The sequence below is a fragment of the Osmerus mordax genome, chromosome 25 (assembly GCF_038355195.1).
Source record: "Osmerus mordax isolate fOsmMor3 chromosome 25, fOsmMor3.pri, whole genome shotgun sequence".
Lineage (NCBI taxonomy): Eukaryota > Metazoa > Chordata > Actinopteri > Osmeriformes > Osmeridae > Osmerus > Osmerus mordax.
In genome coordinates, this window is record NC_090074.1 from 7263086 (window position 1) to 7281842 (window position 18757).

An 18757-nucleotide genomic window follows, 5' to 3' on the forward strand; every position below is an offset into this window, starting at 1 on the left:
CTTTCGTCTGTTCGTTTGGTGAACCACTGACAGGAAGGGAAATTCGAGGGGAGGTGTCTGGAAAGAGACTGACATCAACTTTAGTGTGCTGTCCTATATCTGCCTGTGACTCTGTAGAGGACTTCTCTGTGTGACGATTACTGTCTCCACAGCAACAGTCTACCCACTGACAGTCATGCAGGTCTGGTGAACTCTGACCTCATGGGGGGGGGGGGGGGGGGGCAGTTTTGAAAACAGCTTGAATACAATGAAGCCCATTGCAACAGCATAGCACATGCAATCTTTATTGCATTTATAATCTTTTTTTGTACATTAATATGTTTATATATGTTTTTAATTTATTTAAGATCAAAGATCAACATACCCTGCTGAGTCCTACATCCTTTGTCTGTGTGTATGTGAGCGCGTTGAGATGTGGCAGATACCATTAGGATGACCGAATTATATCTCCTCATACACCCCCACACCACCTCTCTGAAGAGCCTACTCCAGATCAGATCCAGCCTCCTAGGAAGGTGAGTGGAGACAGGTACCGTAGGATGGGCCTAGGCATGACCTATTGTTAACACCTCGTCTGGTCTGAGGTCCGTGGAGGAGGGTGTGTGTGTGTGTGGTGGGGGGGGGGGGGGGGGGGGGGGAGATGGACAAGTGAAAGAAGATCACACTAAACCAGACCAATCACACTGTGATTGGTCTGGTTTAGTGCAGACCCCATCTCCAAAAGTCAGACACTCGGTACCTGAGGCGCATTTGATTTACTTAAGTTACAACCTAGATCCACCAATGAATACACTGTTCCTATTGGTTTCAGTGTGTCCAGGAAACCATATGAAACTCAGCCTGACCGTCTGACAATATGTGTTAATGACATTTAGGCATTCTGCATTACCTTATAAATATAGAACTCTTCATTCTTCTGTTCCTTAAATAAGACTAATTATGTCCATTACACGACCCCACTCCCCCCCCCCCCCCCCCCCCCCTTCTCCATGGTGGCCAAAGACGTCCTGTTAGTCAAGTCGCACACCTGTCTCTCCACCACTGGCAGTGTGTGAAACACAGGGCCCGTCCACCATCAACAGCCTTTCAACGTTGCAGCACTGGGGAGGAGAGAGAGAGGAGAGGGGTGATGGACAGAAGGAGGGAGAGATTTTGAGAGAAAGGAAAGAAAATAGAAACAGATTAGAAATTCATCTTCAATAGAGAGGTTTCATAGTGTCCCGTAGGATGCATCCACCAAAAAATAACATGATTTCAACAGTCATAGTGACCATAGCACAAGCCAGACTACCATTAGGTAGTACCCTCCGTCCATCAGACACAGTCCCACTCCCCTCCCTGGACAGCTGTCTGCCTGCCGGATCAACTGGAGACCAGCTAGTATGGGTCCCCCTGGAGGTGTGTTGCCATAATTACAGATTAGCCAAATGCCCTTGAGATGAGTGGACATGAAAGGATAATGATTCTATGGTTATAGGGTTTAGGGGGTCAGTGCTGTGCTGAAGGTGGCCCTGCAGACTAGGCTAAGAAATGTACCCTTTCTTCCTCGTAATATCTGAACATGAGCCTCCACAGAAAACTTAAGGCTGCTTTTTCAGCTACTGACAATCATGTGAGCTGTCGGGATCATTCATATCAGATCTGTGATCCTCCTGGAAGGAAGGTAACCTTTTTCAGCGGAGGTCAAATTTGTCTTGAGGTGCCTGTGTTGCCTCAGTGATCTATAATCATCAAAGGTGAGGAAGCACAATCGGAGGTTGGTATTCAGAGTTCCAGTTTTGTCATACGGCTGATGTAAACCTGTGGGCCCTTTGACCTGTTCCAATACTGTGGCTTCCTTCCTTCCTACCTTCCTATGTAAAGTATAATTGATGGGACAAGGCTCCACTGGCAGCAGTTATTCAGGGAAGCATCCGCTTTCACCAGTCCACTCATGTTCGATCAGAGGAAGGAAGGATTCAAGTTGAGAGTATTCAAACAGGGAAATTGTATCTGTTTGCAGGTGAGAAAATCTGTCCAATAGAAGGATGAATAATCGTGTTCATATCTAGGGCTAATCAATAGCAATGGAACATTAGTAGCCAATTGCTGATAAAACCTATAGCAGAGCAACTTCAAAAAGCACCCCTTTTCCCCTTCAATATTCTAAACATATGGTGAAACCATGCCCCTTTTAAGAAGACAGGGTTGTTGTCAACTTAAGAGTTCAACTGACCAAAAGACAATTTAGATGATAAAATGAGCGTATGCCCAACCTCCAACTGCCCATGTATTCCTAAACCTCCTGTGATTGGTCAAGACTGAGGCCCTGTCACTGGTCTGGCACTGGGAGTGTTCGAGGAGACATGACCACTAAAATGACGAGGACTTGGTACGGATTTCCTTGAAGTTGACAGTTTTATTTATATACTTCTTAAAACATCAGAAAACATTTACACAAGTATTTCTTCAACTGTTTTGGGTGTTTTTTTTTGTAAATTCTTCTTTATTTTCCTTTTTTTATTGGCAGCGGTTTATTTGTCATCCCCTATAGTACAGCATTTTCTGATCTGCAAACAGACAGGAAGTTCCACCAACAAAAGGCAGAGGAAACAAAGAGCCAACCGCCATCAAGAGAATCATCATCATCATCATCATCATCATCATCATAAATCAGGATAATACACTTTCTCCCTGTCCCGAGGCCTCCAGACAAGCATGGACGCTCACCCTGTACTCTGGGTGGGTGGGTGGGTGGGTAGGAGGGGGGGGCTTTTAAAAGAACAGCAACATTGTAACAAGAAATGCTGATCGGTCTAATCTGTATTCAAGAACTGTCATCACTGTACAGGAAAGGTAAGGTACCACCAATCTCCCCAATCAAAAAAACTAAACAAAAAAACTTCCTTGTCCATTTTTCAGCTGTCAATCAAAACGAGTTGTGTGTGAAACAAGGCAGTAGAAACAGACGGAGCAGGGTTGTGACCAAAGTTCACAGTCTGAGGGAACAGCCTGGTAGTGAAGTTCTAGAGACAGGATATACTTTCAGTCAGTCAGTCAGTAAGCCAGACACACACACACACTTGTCAGATATGTCACAGAGACAGCAGAACACTGAAGACCCAGAGACTCAGGACGTCCGAACAGGTACAGCATGACCAAACCAGGGGTCAAAGATCGGGCTTTAACAGGAAATAAAACACAGCACCCTCTACTCAGTGTATGGACTGCCAAAGAAAGACTGCTTATGTCGACAAAACATTACTAAAAACTGAGCAAAAAAAATTATAAACTGTCTTTATACAGACAATATAGAGATTCAAAAAAGCATTTGACTGGCTGACCCATCGTTTTTAAACAGGCCTACTGTACTGGTGGGTCTCTAAACTACTGTAGGAAGAGTCTTAGAACAGTCTTACGAAGAGAGGGATCGAGAGAGACGGAAAGAGAGAGAGAGAAGGGAGTGGAGACAGAGCGAGGTAGGGTAGGGTGTCTCTCTGGTGAGTACTAAAATAGCTCAGTCAGGACTTGGGAGGTTTAAGAGGAGCACAACGATAGTATAGACTCCACTAGTTCCCTCTGACATGAATGGGTCTATCTTCACTGTGCTGAGGGGGCTAAGGGACGTTTCTCTACCCCCAAGGTTCTCACTGAGCCCTGGAGGTGACCTGGGGTCACCAGACCGCTCTAATAGATTACTGCTCTGACTAACACAAAGGCTAAAAAGTTAGGTGGCAGCACTTAACTTGACTGACCTAGAAGGCTTGTACACTAGCAGGCTAGCTAGCTGGCTAGCTCTGGACTCTACTGTCCTGAAGGCTTGCAGGCTAGCTCTGAACTTTACTGACCTGAAGGCTAGCGGGCTAGCTTTGAACTCTCCTGTCCTGAATGCTAGCAGGCTAGCTACCAAGCTCTGAACTCTCCTGTCCTGAAAGCTAGCAGGCTAGCTCTGAGCTCCCTGCCAGGTAGGCTGACCAGAGTGAAGGTGTTCTTTCTCAGAACTGCTGGTTGCATAGAGACTGAAGAAAATTTCTTCTTTTTTTAAATGGTGATGACAGTTGCCTGGGAAATTAGAGAACTCAAGAATATGAATGAACCCTGGATGTGAAGAGAGGAACTCCTTCCCTAAATAAAGAGTTCAAAGCACTCCCAAAAGGCCTCAAATTCAAGAAATATGGACAACATTGTACAAATATTCAGATATTTTTAAATCACAAATGCAGTCAGGTAAAGGAAAAAATTATAAAAATCTCCACCGCTTGGAGGGATATTTTAGGTAAGGTAAAACATAAGGGGAAGGATAAAGACACTGCTTTTCTCCTATATAAAGGATGCTGCCCCAGCCTGCTGTGTCTGAGTCTGTCCCCCAGAGTCCTAGCTGCTCCCCTCACCCACTCAGCCTCTCTCCCCCCTCAGAGGAGAGTGGCAGGGGGAACAAGCAGAATAGAGGGCTAACAGCATTGCAGTGGAGGGAGGGGGGGGTTGGGGCGGGAAGGGCAGGGGGGGGGGCAACAGCAGGGGGCAGGAAGCTAGAGAGGGTGAAGCATTTCGGTTGTGATTTTTCCTTAACTTCCTCAGCCGAAGCACACACACACACACACAAACCCTCTAAAAGGATTGCCTGCTCACGTCTCAAACTGCGTAAGCAAGGCGCGGACCTCCGGGGTGAGTTGCTTGGCGGCGCGGGCCGCCTCGGTGATGGCTTTGCGGTACAGGCCCTTCCTCTTCTTGTCGAAGCGCGACTGGAAGCTCTCCAAGAAGGGAGCCAGCTGGGTAAGGGGGAGGAAGGAGGTGGTGGGGGAGCCGAACCAGGAGACGCGCGCCTCCTGGCGGACCAGGAGCCCTGTGTCCCTGCGGCTGATGCTGATGCCCACCACGCGGGCTGGCCACCAGGGGAAGCCATATATCTTGGCCCACACAATGTCGCCCACGCAGGTGGTACGCCCCTCCACCGAGACACACTTGGAGACGCTCTTGGAGAATACGCCCGCTTTAGACGACTTGCGCCTCTTTTTGGCCTCTCCATCTTTTGGAGGGGTGGCGGGAGGCGGGGCGGGAGGAGGGGGGGTGTCGGCATCCTCTCCGGGCCCGGAGGAGGAGGAAGGGCCCGGGGCAGGAGGAGGAGGTGGGGTGGGGTAGTTGTCCCCAGGGGGAGGGAACTCGAAGGTCTCCGTGGAGCTACACTCGGAGGAGCGGGAGGACTTGAGCTCGTCGGCGCTGTCCACGCTGCACCTGGAAGTGGAGGAGGACGAGTCCGGCAGGGGGAGCGGGGGCCGGGAGTCGAGGGTCATGAGGACGACCAGGTTGCCGGACGTCGACACTTTGCTCCCGCGCACCCCCTGCCTCTCCTCTGGCCCTCCTTGGTCCTCGGCCCCCACCCCAGGGACGCAAACCTCAGGAGAGGCCTGCGGGAGGAGCTCAACCTGGGGCTCTGGCTCACCAGGGGGGCTCTGGGGCTGAGAAACAGAGGCCTCAGCCGTGTAGCTGGATAAGCAAAGGAAGCTAGTAGTGGAGCAGCGTGCCACATCTGTGGCCAGGACATGGGAGGGAGCAGGGGTAGGAGCTGGGGAAGGGGCTAGGGCTGAACTGAAGCCTGGGGTCGGGTCTAAGGCTAGCAAAGGGTCTGGCAGAGGTGCAGAAGCAGGGTCTATGGTTGGGACTGGAGCTGAAGCCAGGCCTGTACCTGGGGCTAAGGCCGAGGCGAGGCCTGGGCCTGGGGTGGCAGCTTTAGCCTGGCCGGACTCAGGCTTAGGGGGGCTTAGGCGGCTGCCTGCCTGGCCTGCCGGACCCTTCTCTGGGCAGGGCACCTTAGGAGGGGACGAGGCCTGGTTCTCCTCGTTACGGTACCTTTGAGGCTTGATCCGCATCCGGGGGGGGAGGGGGGTGGCGCTGACAGGTCCCATTCCACTGATCTGCTGGAGCCGGCGGGTGAAGTGGACCTTCTGGTTCTGGTGGGCCTCCTGGAGAGCCGCGGAGCGCGTCATGGTCTTGGGGTGGGCATTGGTGGAGACGGTGCTGGCCAGGGGGGTGGGGGCGGTTTCCCTCTGCCTCCTCTGTACCCGGGCCAGTTTCAGAACCTCCCGGGCCTTGGTGTGGTCCACAATGGCACTCTTACCCTGCAGAACCTTCTTGGCGTTCAGCTGCGCCCGCGAGCTGCCACTATTGGGCAGCGTGGACGACGATGGTGTGGATGACACACCCCTCAGGACACGGTTCCCAGAGGCTCCTCCCCTGCCGTGTCCCAGAGAGGAAGAGGAGGAAGCAGAGTTGGACGTTCGTACGTTCGAGGACGCCGCCCCATGCCGCTTCGTTTCTGCCCCGCGACCTTTCTCCTCACGGGGGTCGTTCCGGGGGCGTTTGCTAACCGGTGTCGCCGCGCTGTCGCTGCGTCTCCGTTTGACATCATCCCCCCGGGAGTCGGACACCGGCGCCCTCCTCGGCGCCGTCTCCCGCTTGTCCCCGCCCACCACACCTTTACACTTATCGCACAGCACCTGGCGGGGGCGGAGCTTGATGGCGTTCATGATGGAGGTGGGCTCCTCGCGGTACAGGCGCCTTTTGGGCCGCCTGATCTTGCGAGGGGGGGGCTGAGGTAGGGACTGGTTGTATGTGTCCCTGATGAAGAGAGGAGGGGGGTAGGGGGCCCCCTCCTGGAACAGAGGGGGGGGGCGGGAGGTCCAGGGGTGAGGCAGGGCTGGGGGATGGGCGACGTGGTGGGAGGGGTCGGGAGTGGCCCCTGCCGGCTTAGGAGGGGCGGCAGGCTCGGCCTGGGAGGGGGGGCTGTCGTCCTGGCTCTGGGGGATCTCCTTCTCCGGCTGGGTCGGTTCTGCTGGAGGTTCTGTCATGATCTGCATAGATTCTGGCTTGTCCTTGTACTCCCTCTTGGGGAACACTGTGATGGGGATTCCATAGGGTCCAAACCTGGGGGGGGGGGGGGGGGACAGGTCAGGTCAGATCAGAGATGGCAGGGCAACCACACAGATCAGATCAGAGCTGGCAGGGTACACACACACACACACACACAGGTCAGATCAGAGATGGCAGGGCACACACACACACACTCTCTCGCTCTCTCTCTCTCTCTCTCTGTCGCTCTGTCGCTCTCTCTCTCCGAACAGCTGGATGGGGTTTCAATAGTGACACTCAGGTGTTACCTTGATTACTTAACGTCACAATAACTTATTGTTTAATACATTCAGCTCACTCCGGCACCACAGCCTTGAACTACAACTCCCATCCCCACCCTTTCAACACTTATTCCCATGTTCAGAAGAAAGGCAACTTCAGAGAGAAAAAGGACAAAGCAGAACGGTGTTCATCTGCTCTCTGGAAGAGGCGATTCTTATAAACTTCTTCGACTTCTGTTCTATGCAACACTGCTTTAGGGTTCACCTGATCCCGTCCCTCCCACCCGCCCCATCCCCCAGGTGAAGGCCAGCCAGCAGGCAGCACTGCTGCTGTCAATAAAAGACAATAGTATGTCAACTAGGGGTGGGCGGTATACCGGTATGAACGCGAATACCGGTATGGCGTTGTGCCATGATATGGATTTTGCCATATCATGGATATCACGATATATAAATAAATGTATTAAGTAAAGTGTTTATGTTTTGTATAAAATTATATATATATAATTATATAAAAGTCAAGTGATACAGCCTAGTGGGCTAGTTCAAATTTGTATCTTTTACAAAAAAAACATTTAAGCATGGACGCTGCACGCATTGTGCCAGCCAATGAAAGTCAACAAACAACTCCAGAGGAAGCAAACATTCATTGGAGTAAACTGCTTTTGTTGGCAAGTATAAGCAAGCGTTAATATATACAGTTACCATCAGTGCTTACGTATTATACAGTCCTAATGTCAACACACAACTTCTAAGAATTAAATTATTGTATTGAAAAACACAAAACACAAGCCTGGCTGGCAGAGGCTAGACTTTCTGCTCTTCCTCTCATCTTCTCTCCTCTCTCCCTCCCTCATCCTCTCTCCTCCCTACCTCCCTCCCTCATCCTCTCCCCTCCCTCATCCTCTCATCTCTCGTCCTCCCCTTCTCTCCCTCACCCTGTACAACTCTCTACAATGCGAGTAAATCACTTGCATATGCAAGCAAATTTCACGCTAGGTGACTAAAAATGATCTTTAATTAGACAATGGATAGTAAATTGTTCAATTTCACTCGCCTTTGACTGAGTTAGAGGCAAAGAAGTTTAGCGCAGATTTCAATGACGTACCGTCGCTTGACTGCGAGTTAACATGATTGGCTGCTATGACAACAGACGTACAATTAGTTATTTTGCTGCTGCTCAACAACGAAAACAGAGATTGCCAAAGTAACGGAAAGTCGCTAGATTTGTCACTCGTGGCTAGATAAGATTTTTTTTGTCGCTAGGGAAGGTAAAAAGCTACACTGCCTCTTTCGCTTTCTCTCACAAAAAGATTGACTTGCCTTTTACGGCACTCGTCACGTACAAAGAGATGGATGCAAAAAAGCTACAATTCCAGTCTGAACAGAAAACACTTAATTTTTTTGTTTGTTATTAAGACAATTTAATATTCCTGTTCCTTGTTGAGATTATTCTTGCTCTGCTAATCAGCTCTGCCAACTGCAAAAGAGCCTTCAGTGCCCAAAAGAGAATAAAATCAGATGTCCGCAGCAGTCTCACATCCTCACGCCTTTCAGACCTGATCTTCATTTCAACAGAAGGCCCAGAGCTTCAGCAGTATGATCCATCATCAGCTATGGAGAGGTGGCTGAAGTCAAGTGGCAAGAGAAAGCCATTTGCTAAAAGAAATTGTAGATTAAATCCATATGCAACATAAAGAATAATTCAGACAGATAATGTACTTTTTTCAGTTGCATTGTTCATGCAATTCAGGTAAAAAGTCTGGTGAGTAAAATAAAAAATGTACTACCCAATGGCGACTCAAGCTTCATTGTGTCCGTAGAGGGTTGCTGTACCCCCCCCCATCCTCTCCTTCTCTTCCTCACCATGTACCCCCTCTCCCCCCTTCTCTCCCTCACCCTGTACTAAGGCTGCAACAAACAATTATTTTGATAATCGACTAATCTAACAATTATTAGAACGATTAGTCAACTAATCATCTATTTTTTCACTGATTAATCAGTAGGCTTTGAATGATTATTCAGCTTTTGCAATTTGTTAAAACATTGAGTTATACTTATTCTAACTAATAAATAAAACCAGGAAATCACTTCAGCTTTTGAAAAAAATATTTTTATTGCACTTTGAGCCAACTGAACTGGCCAATCTCTATTTGTCCAATTACTCACTGTTTTTCCATTGAACATAACCCTGTTATCTTACAAATGAAGCTCTTAATGCTGCTGCCTAATTTAAGAGATTTGTTTACATTCCTAGCTTTATGTCTGTAATGCATGTCTAACTGCTGTCTGTGGACATGTTGCTACGGTGTTATGCGTGAAAAACTGCGGAATGTGTTTTTATCAACTGGTGTCGCTAACTGGCCATCTTCCTTAGTTCCAGCTGGAGCACACTCACTTCTCACCATTTCCATCTCCTCGGGCAGGGATGTTTCCTTTTTAAATGTTCCAGCATGCACGTTGTGCTCCCATGGAAAGCAAGTTCCACCTTGCACGCATTACAGATGACAGTATTTTTTGTGACGCGACTTGTTCTGCTCCGTTTGCACGTTGATATTTTAGTGCTGTTTTCTTCTATTGGATAGCATACGGAAGGGCTGCATTAGTCTAGCGCAACAGCGCCGCACTGGTCAAATCATGTTATTGCAGGCACTTAAAATAGGTCCTATGAGATCAAACGATTTGTCGACAACAGAAATATTTGTCGTCAATTTATTTTTGTCGATAATGTCGATTAATTGTTGCAGCCGTACCCTGAACCCCCCCTCCCCCCCTTCTCACCCTGTACCCCCCCATCCTCTCCTTCACCCAGTACCCCCCCCTCCTTCTCTACTTCACCCTGTACCCCACATCCTCTCCTTCTCTCCCTCACACTGTAGCCCCCCCCCTCCTCCTTCCTCACCCTGTAACCCCCCTTCCCCCCCCATCCTCTCCTTCTCTCCCTCACCCTGTACCCCCCTCCCCCATCCTCTCTCTCTTTTTCTCTCCCTCATCATGTAGCACTCCCCTCCACCATCCTCTTCCTCATCCTGTAGCCAACCCCCTCCTCCCACTCGTACAACACCAACATAAACAACCGCTAAAAGTTGACCGCAGCAACAGACATTGTATCTAGCAGGGCACAACAGCACGACAATAGTGCAATAACAAAACACACTTTACAGCAATCTTCAACAGGAAACCCAAAGGTGTCCCATTTCCTGTTTATCATCCTAGTCAAGGAGGACTGAGGCCTAATCCCAATGTCCACCCTCACAGACTCACAGACTTTGATGCACGTTCTCGCTAAGTCTGTGAGGGCTTAGGGCTGTCCCACAGTCAAATTGTCAAGTGCGCAAGGTCTCTTTCGCAGACATTTTGAGCCCTTAAAGATCCTGTAAAGCAAATTCCCAGATTTGCTTCTCAGTACATTATATACGTGTGAAATGAGTTCCTGAAAGCATGTGCAAAGCGCGAAACCTTTGTCGCACTGAAATGTGGAGTTAGACCGTAGAACAGTTTCATTTTCAGCTCAGGATTTGCATAGGCGGAGCCAAAAAATTACCGATCTACGTCACATCACTGCATGGCTCCTCATCTCACCCGGTGAAACGGTATAAAACCCTGTAGCTCATTTGTATAAGAGGTCCTCCAACTCCACTTCAGTTACGACTCCTGCTGTATTGTTATTGTAGCGTATATCAGCTAGCTAGGTAGCTTCAGGATGTGTCCCTCCACCCGCAACTGCATCTTACCTGGATGCAAGAACTTCAGCTGCGCTGCAATGCTATTTAATTTCCATAGTGATGAGGAAAGTAAAAATAAGTGGATTGATTTTGTGAAGAGCCACGCTGATGGAAAGCTTCGCATCAACTCCAACTGCAGTGACCATTTCACGGCAGATAGTTTTAACATGGACCAGAGACGGACGGAGTTCACGGACACACGGCTTCTCTTGCAGCGCGGAGCCGTACCGAGCATCGCCCTCCCGGCTGTTCCTCATCCGGTCGCACCTGGACCATCCACCGCCACCAGCCGTTCATCACTCAGTTCTGTGTGCTTGTTATAATTGGGTGTGCTTTGCCTTCGGCAAGGGCACAACCTTTGTTCTCTCGCATATATATTTATTATTTATTATTATTGTTTATTTTTGCCCCCCTAAGGATCAGTCAATATTTGGACTACATACACAACGGCGGTGTCAAAAGGTTCGTCTTGGTAACGATTGCGTTGGTTGTATTTTTATTTACGTTCCATTGGATGGTTTAAGTTCAAATTACGTTTTTGTGGCGAAAAGTGAAGCTAACGGTGGCTAACTTGCTAGCCACAGTCACTGACGTTACTAACGTCACTACGTCACTAACGTCACGAAAACACGCGTGACTACCTGTAGCAGAACATTCGTTTCGCATCTGTTAACTTGGGGGATAGCTAGGCTAACTATAGCTTTACTGCAAGGCAGCTGCAGAAACGCCACAAGCAAAGAGGCCAGGGTGATAACTATTTACTCATTTTACTTTGGGATGTGAAACACTATTGTGAAATGTAATGTACAATATTAGCTGATATTATTAAGGAAGTAGGCCCACATCTACTTTCGGAAACGGTAGTCTACTATTTCACTGAAGCATTAGCATCATGACATTAGCCTCTGTTGCCCGGGCAACACATACTACAGTGGTCTATGTTGCATCTGTTTTCAATCGATAAAATAAACATTCCTCACTAATACATTTTGTTGTAGGATTTATGACTATTAGTCATAATAAATAACTGTTTAGGAAGTCAAACGGCGACAGAACATGTTCGGCACTCCCCTTACTTAAATCAAAAGTCTTTCAATAGGTGAAACTATCGACTACTAACCTGAACTTCATTGCCACAGCCTAAACTTTGTCAATCTGTTCATGAAAATAATTAATTTCAACCTAAACCGTACAACGGAACGTTCAATCGAATTCAACCAACGCAATCACTACCAAGACGAACACAGCAGTAGTCTAGTACTGTACTGTAGTACAATTTACCGGGGCAGCTTCTACAGGGCTATATCGCATTTGGCGTTGTTACTGACAATGATCGCTACCAGTGAGCTTTTTATGAATGAGCGATTTTCCACTAAATAAATGTCAAGCTTATTTACGTTTTTGGGGGCATTTTTTCAGTTAGCAGATGGTAATGTTTGAATCGCGATTCCATCTTCTACTGCCGGTAACGTCGAAGAATAATCTTCAAAGGGGGTTCTTTATTAATGAATGAATGCAATATGAGTAGGCTAAATGCCTGAAAATATCACGAGAAGGGAAAACTTAAAAGGACGTTTAAGTCATAGAGATTTGGAAAATTTTTACACCGGTCTGCCAAATGTATTCGTTGATTCAGCTATGAGGCTGCCTCTTGCAGGGGAAATGAGAAGACATGATATTTCATTCTACACTTAACTCGTATTTTGAGTTGTAAATGAGCAGCAAAAAAAAGATGCTTTTAAATCTATGTAATCTTTATAAATAATAAGTATGCATTTTTATATAAAATATACAGAAATATCTGTATATTTGGGAGTCAGGTGGCTCAGCGGTTAGGGAATCGGGCTAGTAATCAAAAGGTCGCTGGTTCGATTCCTGGCTGTGCCAAATGACTTTGTGTCCTTGGGCAAGGCACTTCACCCTACTTGCCACGGGGGAATGTCCCTGTACCTACTGTAAGTCGCTCTGGATAAGAGCGTCTCCTAAATGACTAAATGTAAATATCAGTTGTAAAAATGTCATTCAAAAACGGACCCGTGCAACCGACGCAAGCAAGCACAGCCTACAATTTCCCCATAAATTGTACCCTCTCTAGTTGCATTTGCGATTTATATCGCGATGGGACAGAACGAGATTTTGTAATCGCAAAGGCTGCCATTTTACTTTGGTCACGTGACACGCGAGAGTAACACAGTTTGCAGACGAAGGATCAACTTTGCACGCTACACTGTACCTTGACCTGTACGATCATGGCCTCAGGCTCGACAGAACCTGAGACTACAGTCACTTTGCCAATTTTGCCTTTAAAAAAAAAGATGCTGCGCAGTGTCAAGTATTGTGCAAAACCTGCCTGGCTAACGTTGCTACCTCACGGGGCAACACCACCAACCTAATTCGGCCCTAAAAAAAACACCACAAGCCATGTACGATGCATAGCTAAAACTCTGAACACCAGTGTGTCAAATAAGCCAAATAACACCCGACAGGATCACTGATCGAAATGTTTCAAAGCCTAACTCAATGTAGCCTACTACAAAATTACTCAAGCAGTAAGCGTTCATCACGAAATATATGATACCCCTCGGTGATTCACATACAGGATCACTATGGCTGATGGTGCCATACTGTTACTGTTAGGCTACTGACTGGATCAGAAATTCTCAGTGTCTCTTTTTCTTTTAAGATTTAACCTTTAGATGCGTGAGTTTAAAATATTTCCGACTGTCTCCACAGCGCAAGTTATTTTTCCGAAACGGTAGCTAGCTAGCTAGCTTTAGTTAAGAAAGTGCAACTAAAGCTTACGTTTCTAGTTTAGCTTTGATTTACCAAAATATTCTCGATGAGGTAGGCTACAGGCGGTATGTTCTCCTTCGTTTTTCTGAACTTTGTGTGTTATGAGCCTGGAGATCAGTAGGCTGATCTCCAGGCTCTATATCTATATTAATAATACATCATAATAATCGCATATTAAATCGCAATTGCAAATTAATCGCGATTATCTTATTTTCCGAAATCGTTCAGCCCTATATATATACACATACACACACTAGATAACTTTTCCAGAGGTATCTCTGCTATGAGTAAGTGCAAACCGCTAACTTGATATTACTCGTGTAGAATTATGGTATTTTGGTGAAATGGTAGCCTAGCTAATGTGCTAGATGTAGTTGGAGAGCTCACTGTCTGCTGTTTCTGGTGTCCATTTTTACTCCTGTGTTACAGCTCAGGGGAACAAGCTTCATTTATATGCATCTGTACGTTTCACTCATTGACCAAATAATCTGGGTCGTAGGTACTTGAGAGAGGCGGTGCCTTCCAGCAAGGAAGGGCGGAGCTTCAGCTCCTTCAGGTGACACGCCCCCCCAAGTCTCAAGCAGAGAAGACTGATGATTTTCTCACAATTTCAAAGCCTATTTTAACATACTTGTCAGTTTTTTTCCATTTGAATGGGTAGTTAACAACACATTCTTCTATGGTGTGATGAACTTAAAACTTGTTTTCAATTCCACTTTACAGGATCTTTAATGCACCCTTTTTGTTAATCCACATTTTAGACTTTAGCTAAAGGAATTGCCCACAATTCACAGCGTTGTGACGTGAAAAACGAGGGTTTCCAGAGAAAGCCCGGGAGCGAGATAAAAATCCTGGCAAACCCGCCTCAAAACAAGAAAGAAGAACAGTAAACAAACAAGCATGGAAGGAGCAACCAACCCTGACGTGAACATAGTTAGAAATAAAAGTTAGTATACCATTCCAATTTATAGCATTTTGAGCCCTTGCAGTCTCTTGCACAAAATCACTTACTAAGTGACGTCAAGTAAGTCTGAGGGTTCAAGGCTTTGGGTTTAGGGGGGACATTGGGATTGGGCCTGACTGACACCTTTTCTGGGTTGTTCATGGGTGGACTTGGGAACCCAAATATAGACTACTAGACTGCACCAGCAGTTGGAGAAGAGGGAGGACCAGGAAATTAGAGAAAAGGTGTTGATGAGTGTGAAAGACTATGAGTGAGATGGGGGGGGTAAGAGAGAGAGAGAGAGAGAGAGAGATTGTGACTGACAGATATAGACAGAAAGATAGAGACAAAGAAACAGGGAGGGAGGGAGGGAGGGAGGGAGGGAGGGAGGGAGGGAGGGAGGGAGGGAGGGAGGGAGGGAGGGAGGGAGGGAGGGAGGGAGGGAGGGAGGGAGGGAGGGAGGGAGGGAGGGAGGGAGGGACTGACAGAGAGAGAACGAAAAGGAGAGAGAATCACCAAGAGAAGAGAAGTCAAAGTAGAGAAACTAGAAGGGAGGAAGGGATTGTTGACAGAGCAGCAAAGCAAAAAAATTCCCCAGGTTGTCTAACCCATAATGCTATACTCTCTGCCATGTTTGGCCTAACAGACAGGTCATGTGACCATCCTGTCTCACTAAAACAGGAAGCTACCTACTACCCTGTAGTGTCCCCTCCTCCACTCCCCTTCATGGACTCCATAGCTTGTGCTGATGTTGCTTAGGTACCAGCCTAGGTAGTATTGGTATGAGAAAGCATATTCATGCTATAGCTGGCCAAGCTACATCAGATGTGAGAGTGGGTTGCACTAATGTGCATCCAACCTCAGTCCCAGAGAAGAGGACTAATGCACAGGAAAGCTAGCAGCTAAACACTGTAGCAGAACTGGACTGTAACACTGGAGTGTCTGGAGCTGTGTGAAATGTTATACCAGCCAGGGGTGTGTTACACAGTGATGATAGTATGCCCCACATTGTTAAATAAACAAATTACAGTATGGATTAATATCATGAGTCCTAAACATATTTGTTTACCTTTTTGACAGGTCCATCAGCACCCCCGAGAATATCTTCTCCCCCAAACGGAAGGACACCACTAACGCGTCATCGATGATGTGGTCCAGACAGACGCGAACCTCGGATCCTGGTGTAAGCTGGTCCACCGACCCGGGCGGAATATCCACGGTCTCGACATGACACAGCACGGTTGGTTTTGACTCAGCCTGTCTTTCCTGCAGGAAGTTCGTTGGCTCGGCCGGCTCGCCGGAGTTCTGAGGCTCAACGCTTGAAAAGTCACAAATGTAACTCATTTCCATGGATGTTCCGAGAGACGCCTCGCTCTCCGAAACCGGTTCCGGTTCTAGAGCGTCGTTCATTGGCTGAGGGCGCTCGAGCAGAGCATCCTCAGAGGGCGCATCCTTGTATTCGGAACCGAGATGAACGTCATTACCGGACTCGGGCTCCATCTCCCTGTCCAGAGTCGGCTTTATTAAAGCTCTATAGTCACAATCCAAATCGTGTTGGGCTAGTTCTGGGTTCTGGTAGTAATCGATTGTGGGTTCTGCCTGTTCTGCAAGGGAGAGCCCAACCTCCGTCGCGAGAGGATGCGCAGGGAACGAATGCAAAAAGACAACGGAAGGTTGCGAGTCTGAGATGGAGCCAACGTTAGTCTGGTGGCAGGCGTAGGGCTCGTGCTTGTTACTGACCTCGTTTGCGGCTTCAACCACGGGCGAATATCGGTCTATTAAACGTTCGCCTATGGCTAATGTGTACCCCGTCTCGTAGACCTCGAGGGCGTTGTGTTCGGTAGTCTCTTCCCCGCCGACCCGGAGACATCCTGCTTCGATGTGTTCATCCTCAGCATGAGCTGCAAGCGCTTTTCCCGCTGCTTCTCGGTCTGGCCTGCTCACTAGCTCCTTTTGGACCTGGCCGCATTCCTGAACTGCATCTCCATCCTTGAGTTGGTGAACTAGGTCCAAGACTGGCACATACTCCTGCGTTTCGTCGGATACCATGTCTGTCCCCGGCACGGGTGGCACCGGGTCAAGATCTCCCACGTCCCCCGCGGTTGTTGTTGCTGCAGCAGCAGCTCCTGGCTCCGCAGCCACGGCCGCCATTTTCTTTCCGCTTTACTTCTGTAGCCAGGTTCTCTTCTCCCTGCGATAGCGCTAAGGCCCGCCCACCCAGAGCCAAGAACACTTGGGATAGGCCGGTGAAGTACAGAGTTGTAGTTGTGCCGTCGATATTCACGCCATTCAAGAGAAACCCCTGGAAACACCATTGTAATTGGCTCCTTTTGTCTGCCTGTGTGACCCTTTACCGCAAGGGGCGACATTGTATTGTCTCCCGACCCTCATTGTTAAGACATCAGAGGGGTCTTAGAGCTCATACTCATGTTAATGATTGTGCCATAATGAGACGAGGAGGTTTTAGTCTTGAACGGGAGTACGTAAATAGACCCAAGGTGCTGCTGCACGGCTCTAGATCTGTATGAGGATGTGGACAGTGAATACTGTTCTATTCTAATCTGGTCTGGTTCATTTTCGGAACGTAACTGCACGGCAAAATGGAACTAAGACCAAATCAATAAAATGCTACTGAGCGACCCAGTGTTACGAGTTACACAACGTCTAAATTATAATACAGAATACATGTTTTTTTTAATTATTATAATAAATTCCCATCGCAAAATTCACACTTCATGTCTTCAATCACTTAATTCATCAATAAGATTAACTGTTCGCAACACAGCAATCTTGTCATCTTTGAATCCCATTGACTACTAAACTCTGAAGGAAAACCGTTCAGCAGTTTAAACTAACTACATGCTGTCTGGATTTCTTACCCAGCCACCAGCACGTTTAAGAAAGTCTGTTATTGTCTTTGACCTGATCTAGATAGTGAATTGCTCACTCACATCTGGCACCTATACCCCCACTTACCTGAAAACCGCATTTGTTATTAAGCCACTTTTAAACAATTTGGATGCCTCAAGAGTTAATAATTTAAGCATCTTCTGTTATCAAAACCTTCTAGGCAAGATTTTGGTGGAAATTTTCTTTAGCCAACTGAGAAGCTTCCTAATTCTAATTGTTTGCTGAAGACATTTCAATCAAATTTCTGTCCACATCACAGCACTGAAACTGCCCTCAGAAAGGTTCTAAATGGCATGCGCTTGAACACTGAGAAAGGTTCATTTAACATCATATTATATAATAGTTTAAAAAATATCAGTCCTAGTATAGCCTATTGCTTGACTTCAGTGCTGCTTTGGACACTGTGGTCCACAAAATCCTCTTTGCAAGATCAGAAACATGGGGAGGACTATGAGGGACGGACCTCTGTTGGTTCAGATCCTACTTAAAAGGCAGAGGCTACTTTGTTGGCACTGGCAACCATGAATGTGAGAGGACAGCTATGACTTGTGGGCTCCCTCAGGGCTCAGAACTCACTTCTCTTGAATCACTACATGCTCCCACTGGGCCAAATCCTACAAAACAACAACATTGCTCATCACAGCTAGGCAGATGACACCCAGATAGCACTCTTGCCAAACAACTACAGCCCCATAGACTCACTGTACCAGTGCATAGAGGAAATCCACATCTGGATCAAAATGTCCTTTCTCCCTTTGTCAAGCTCATTCTTTTCGGCTAGAAAGAGGAAAGGCTTATCTTAACTCCAAAACTATGAAGACTAAATGTCAAGTGACAAACTTTGGTCTTGTCTTGGACTCATTCTCTCCCTCAATTGCTATATCAAAGCAGTAGTCAAATCATCATATTACCGTCTTAGAAACATAGTAAGAGTAGGGGGCTCCTTTTCGAAGAAGATTTAGAGAAACTTTTCCAAGATCAGGTTTAGATTATAGATTATTGCAATTACCTCCTGACTGGCCTTTCCAGAAAGACAACTAGGCAGTTGCAGCTCATCTTGAATGCAGCAGCTAGAATTTGTATCAAAACCAAGAAAACTGACCACACATCTCTTAGAGACCTACACTGGCTTCCAGTTCGCTACAGATTTGCATTTAAAGTATTGTTTATTCTGTACAAATCACTCCAGGACTCAGGACCAATATAATTTCACATGCTTCTAGAATGTAAAAACTACTTAGATCATCATTTGGCTCATTTAGTAGTGACGCTTACTAGGC

The 18757-nt window shown here is 47.1% G+C and overlaps 1 protein-coding gene across 2 annotated transcripts; it reads right to left on the reverse strand.

Annotated features, from left to right (window-relative positions):
* Window positions 1-993: 993 nt before the first annotated feature.
* Window positions 994-16835, reverse strand: pwwp2a (PWWP domain containing 2A). Of its 2 annotated transcripts, none has more exons than XM_067229341.1 (3): window positions 15637-16835; window positions 4638-6900; window positions 994-1100 (listed from the first exon to the last, which is right to left on the reverse strand). In XM_067229341.1, exons 1-3 carry the CDS (start codon window positions 16716-16718, stop codon window positions 1011-1013), a joined length of 3435 nt encoding a protein of 1144 aa, XP_067085442.1. In that variant the 5' UTR covers window positions 16719-16835; the 3' UTR covers window positions 994-1010. The 2 variants fall into 2 exon arrangements, with proteins under 2 accessions (XP_067085442.1, XP_067085443.1); XM_067229342.1 differs by having other exon boundaries at window positions 996-1100; window positions 4609-6900.
* Window positions 16836-18757: the final 1922 nt, after the last annotated feature.

Bases quoted from the DNA above. Each gene is read 5' to 3' on its own strand.
- pwwp2a (XM_067229341.1), bottom strand. From the start codon at position 16,718: ATGGCGGCCGTGGCTGCGGAGCCAGGAGCTGCTGCTGCAGCAACAACA. The intron at 6,901-15,636 runs GTAAACAAATAT...CCCCCCCCCCAG, and splicing joins CTGATGGACCTGTCAAAAAG to GTTTGGACCCTATGGAATCC. The intron at 1,101-4,637 runs GTCCGCGCCTTG...TCTCCTCCCCAG, and splicing joins CCAAGCAACTCACCCCGGAG to TGCTGCAACGTTGAAAGGCT.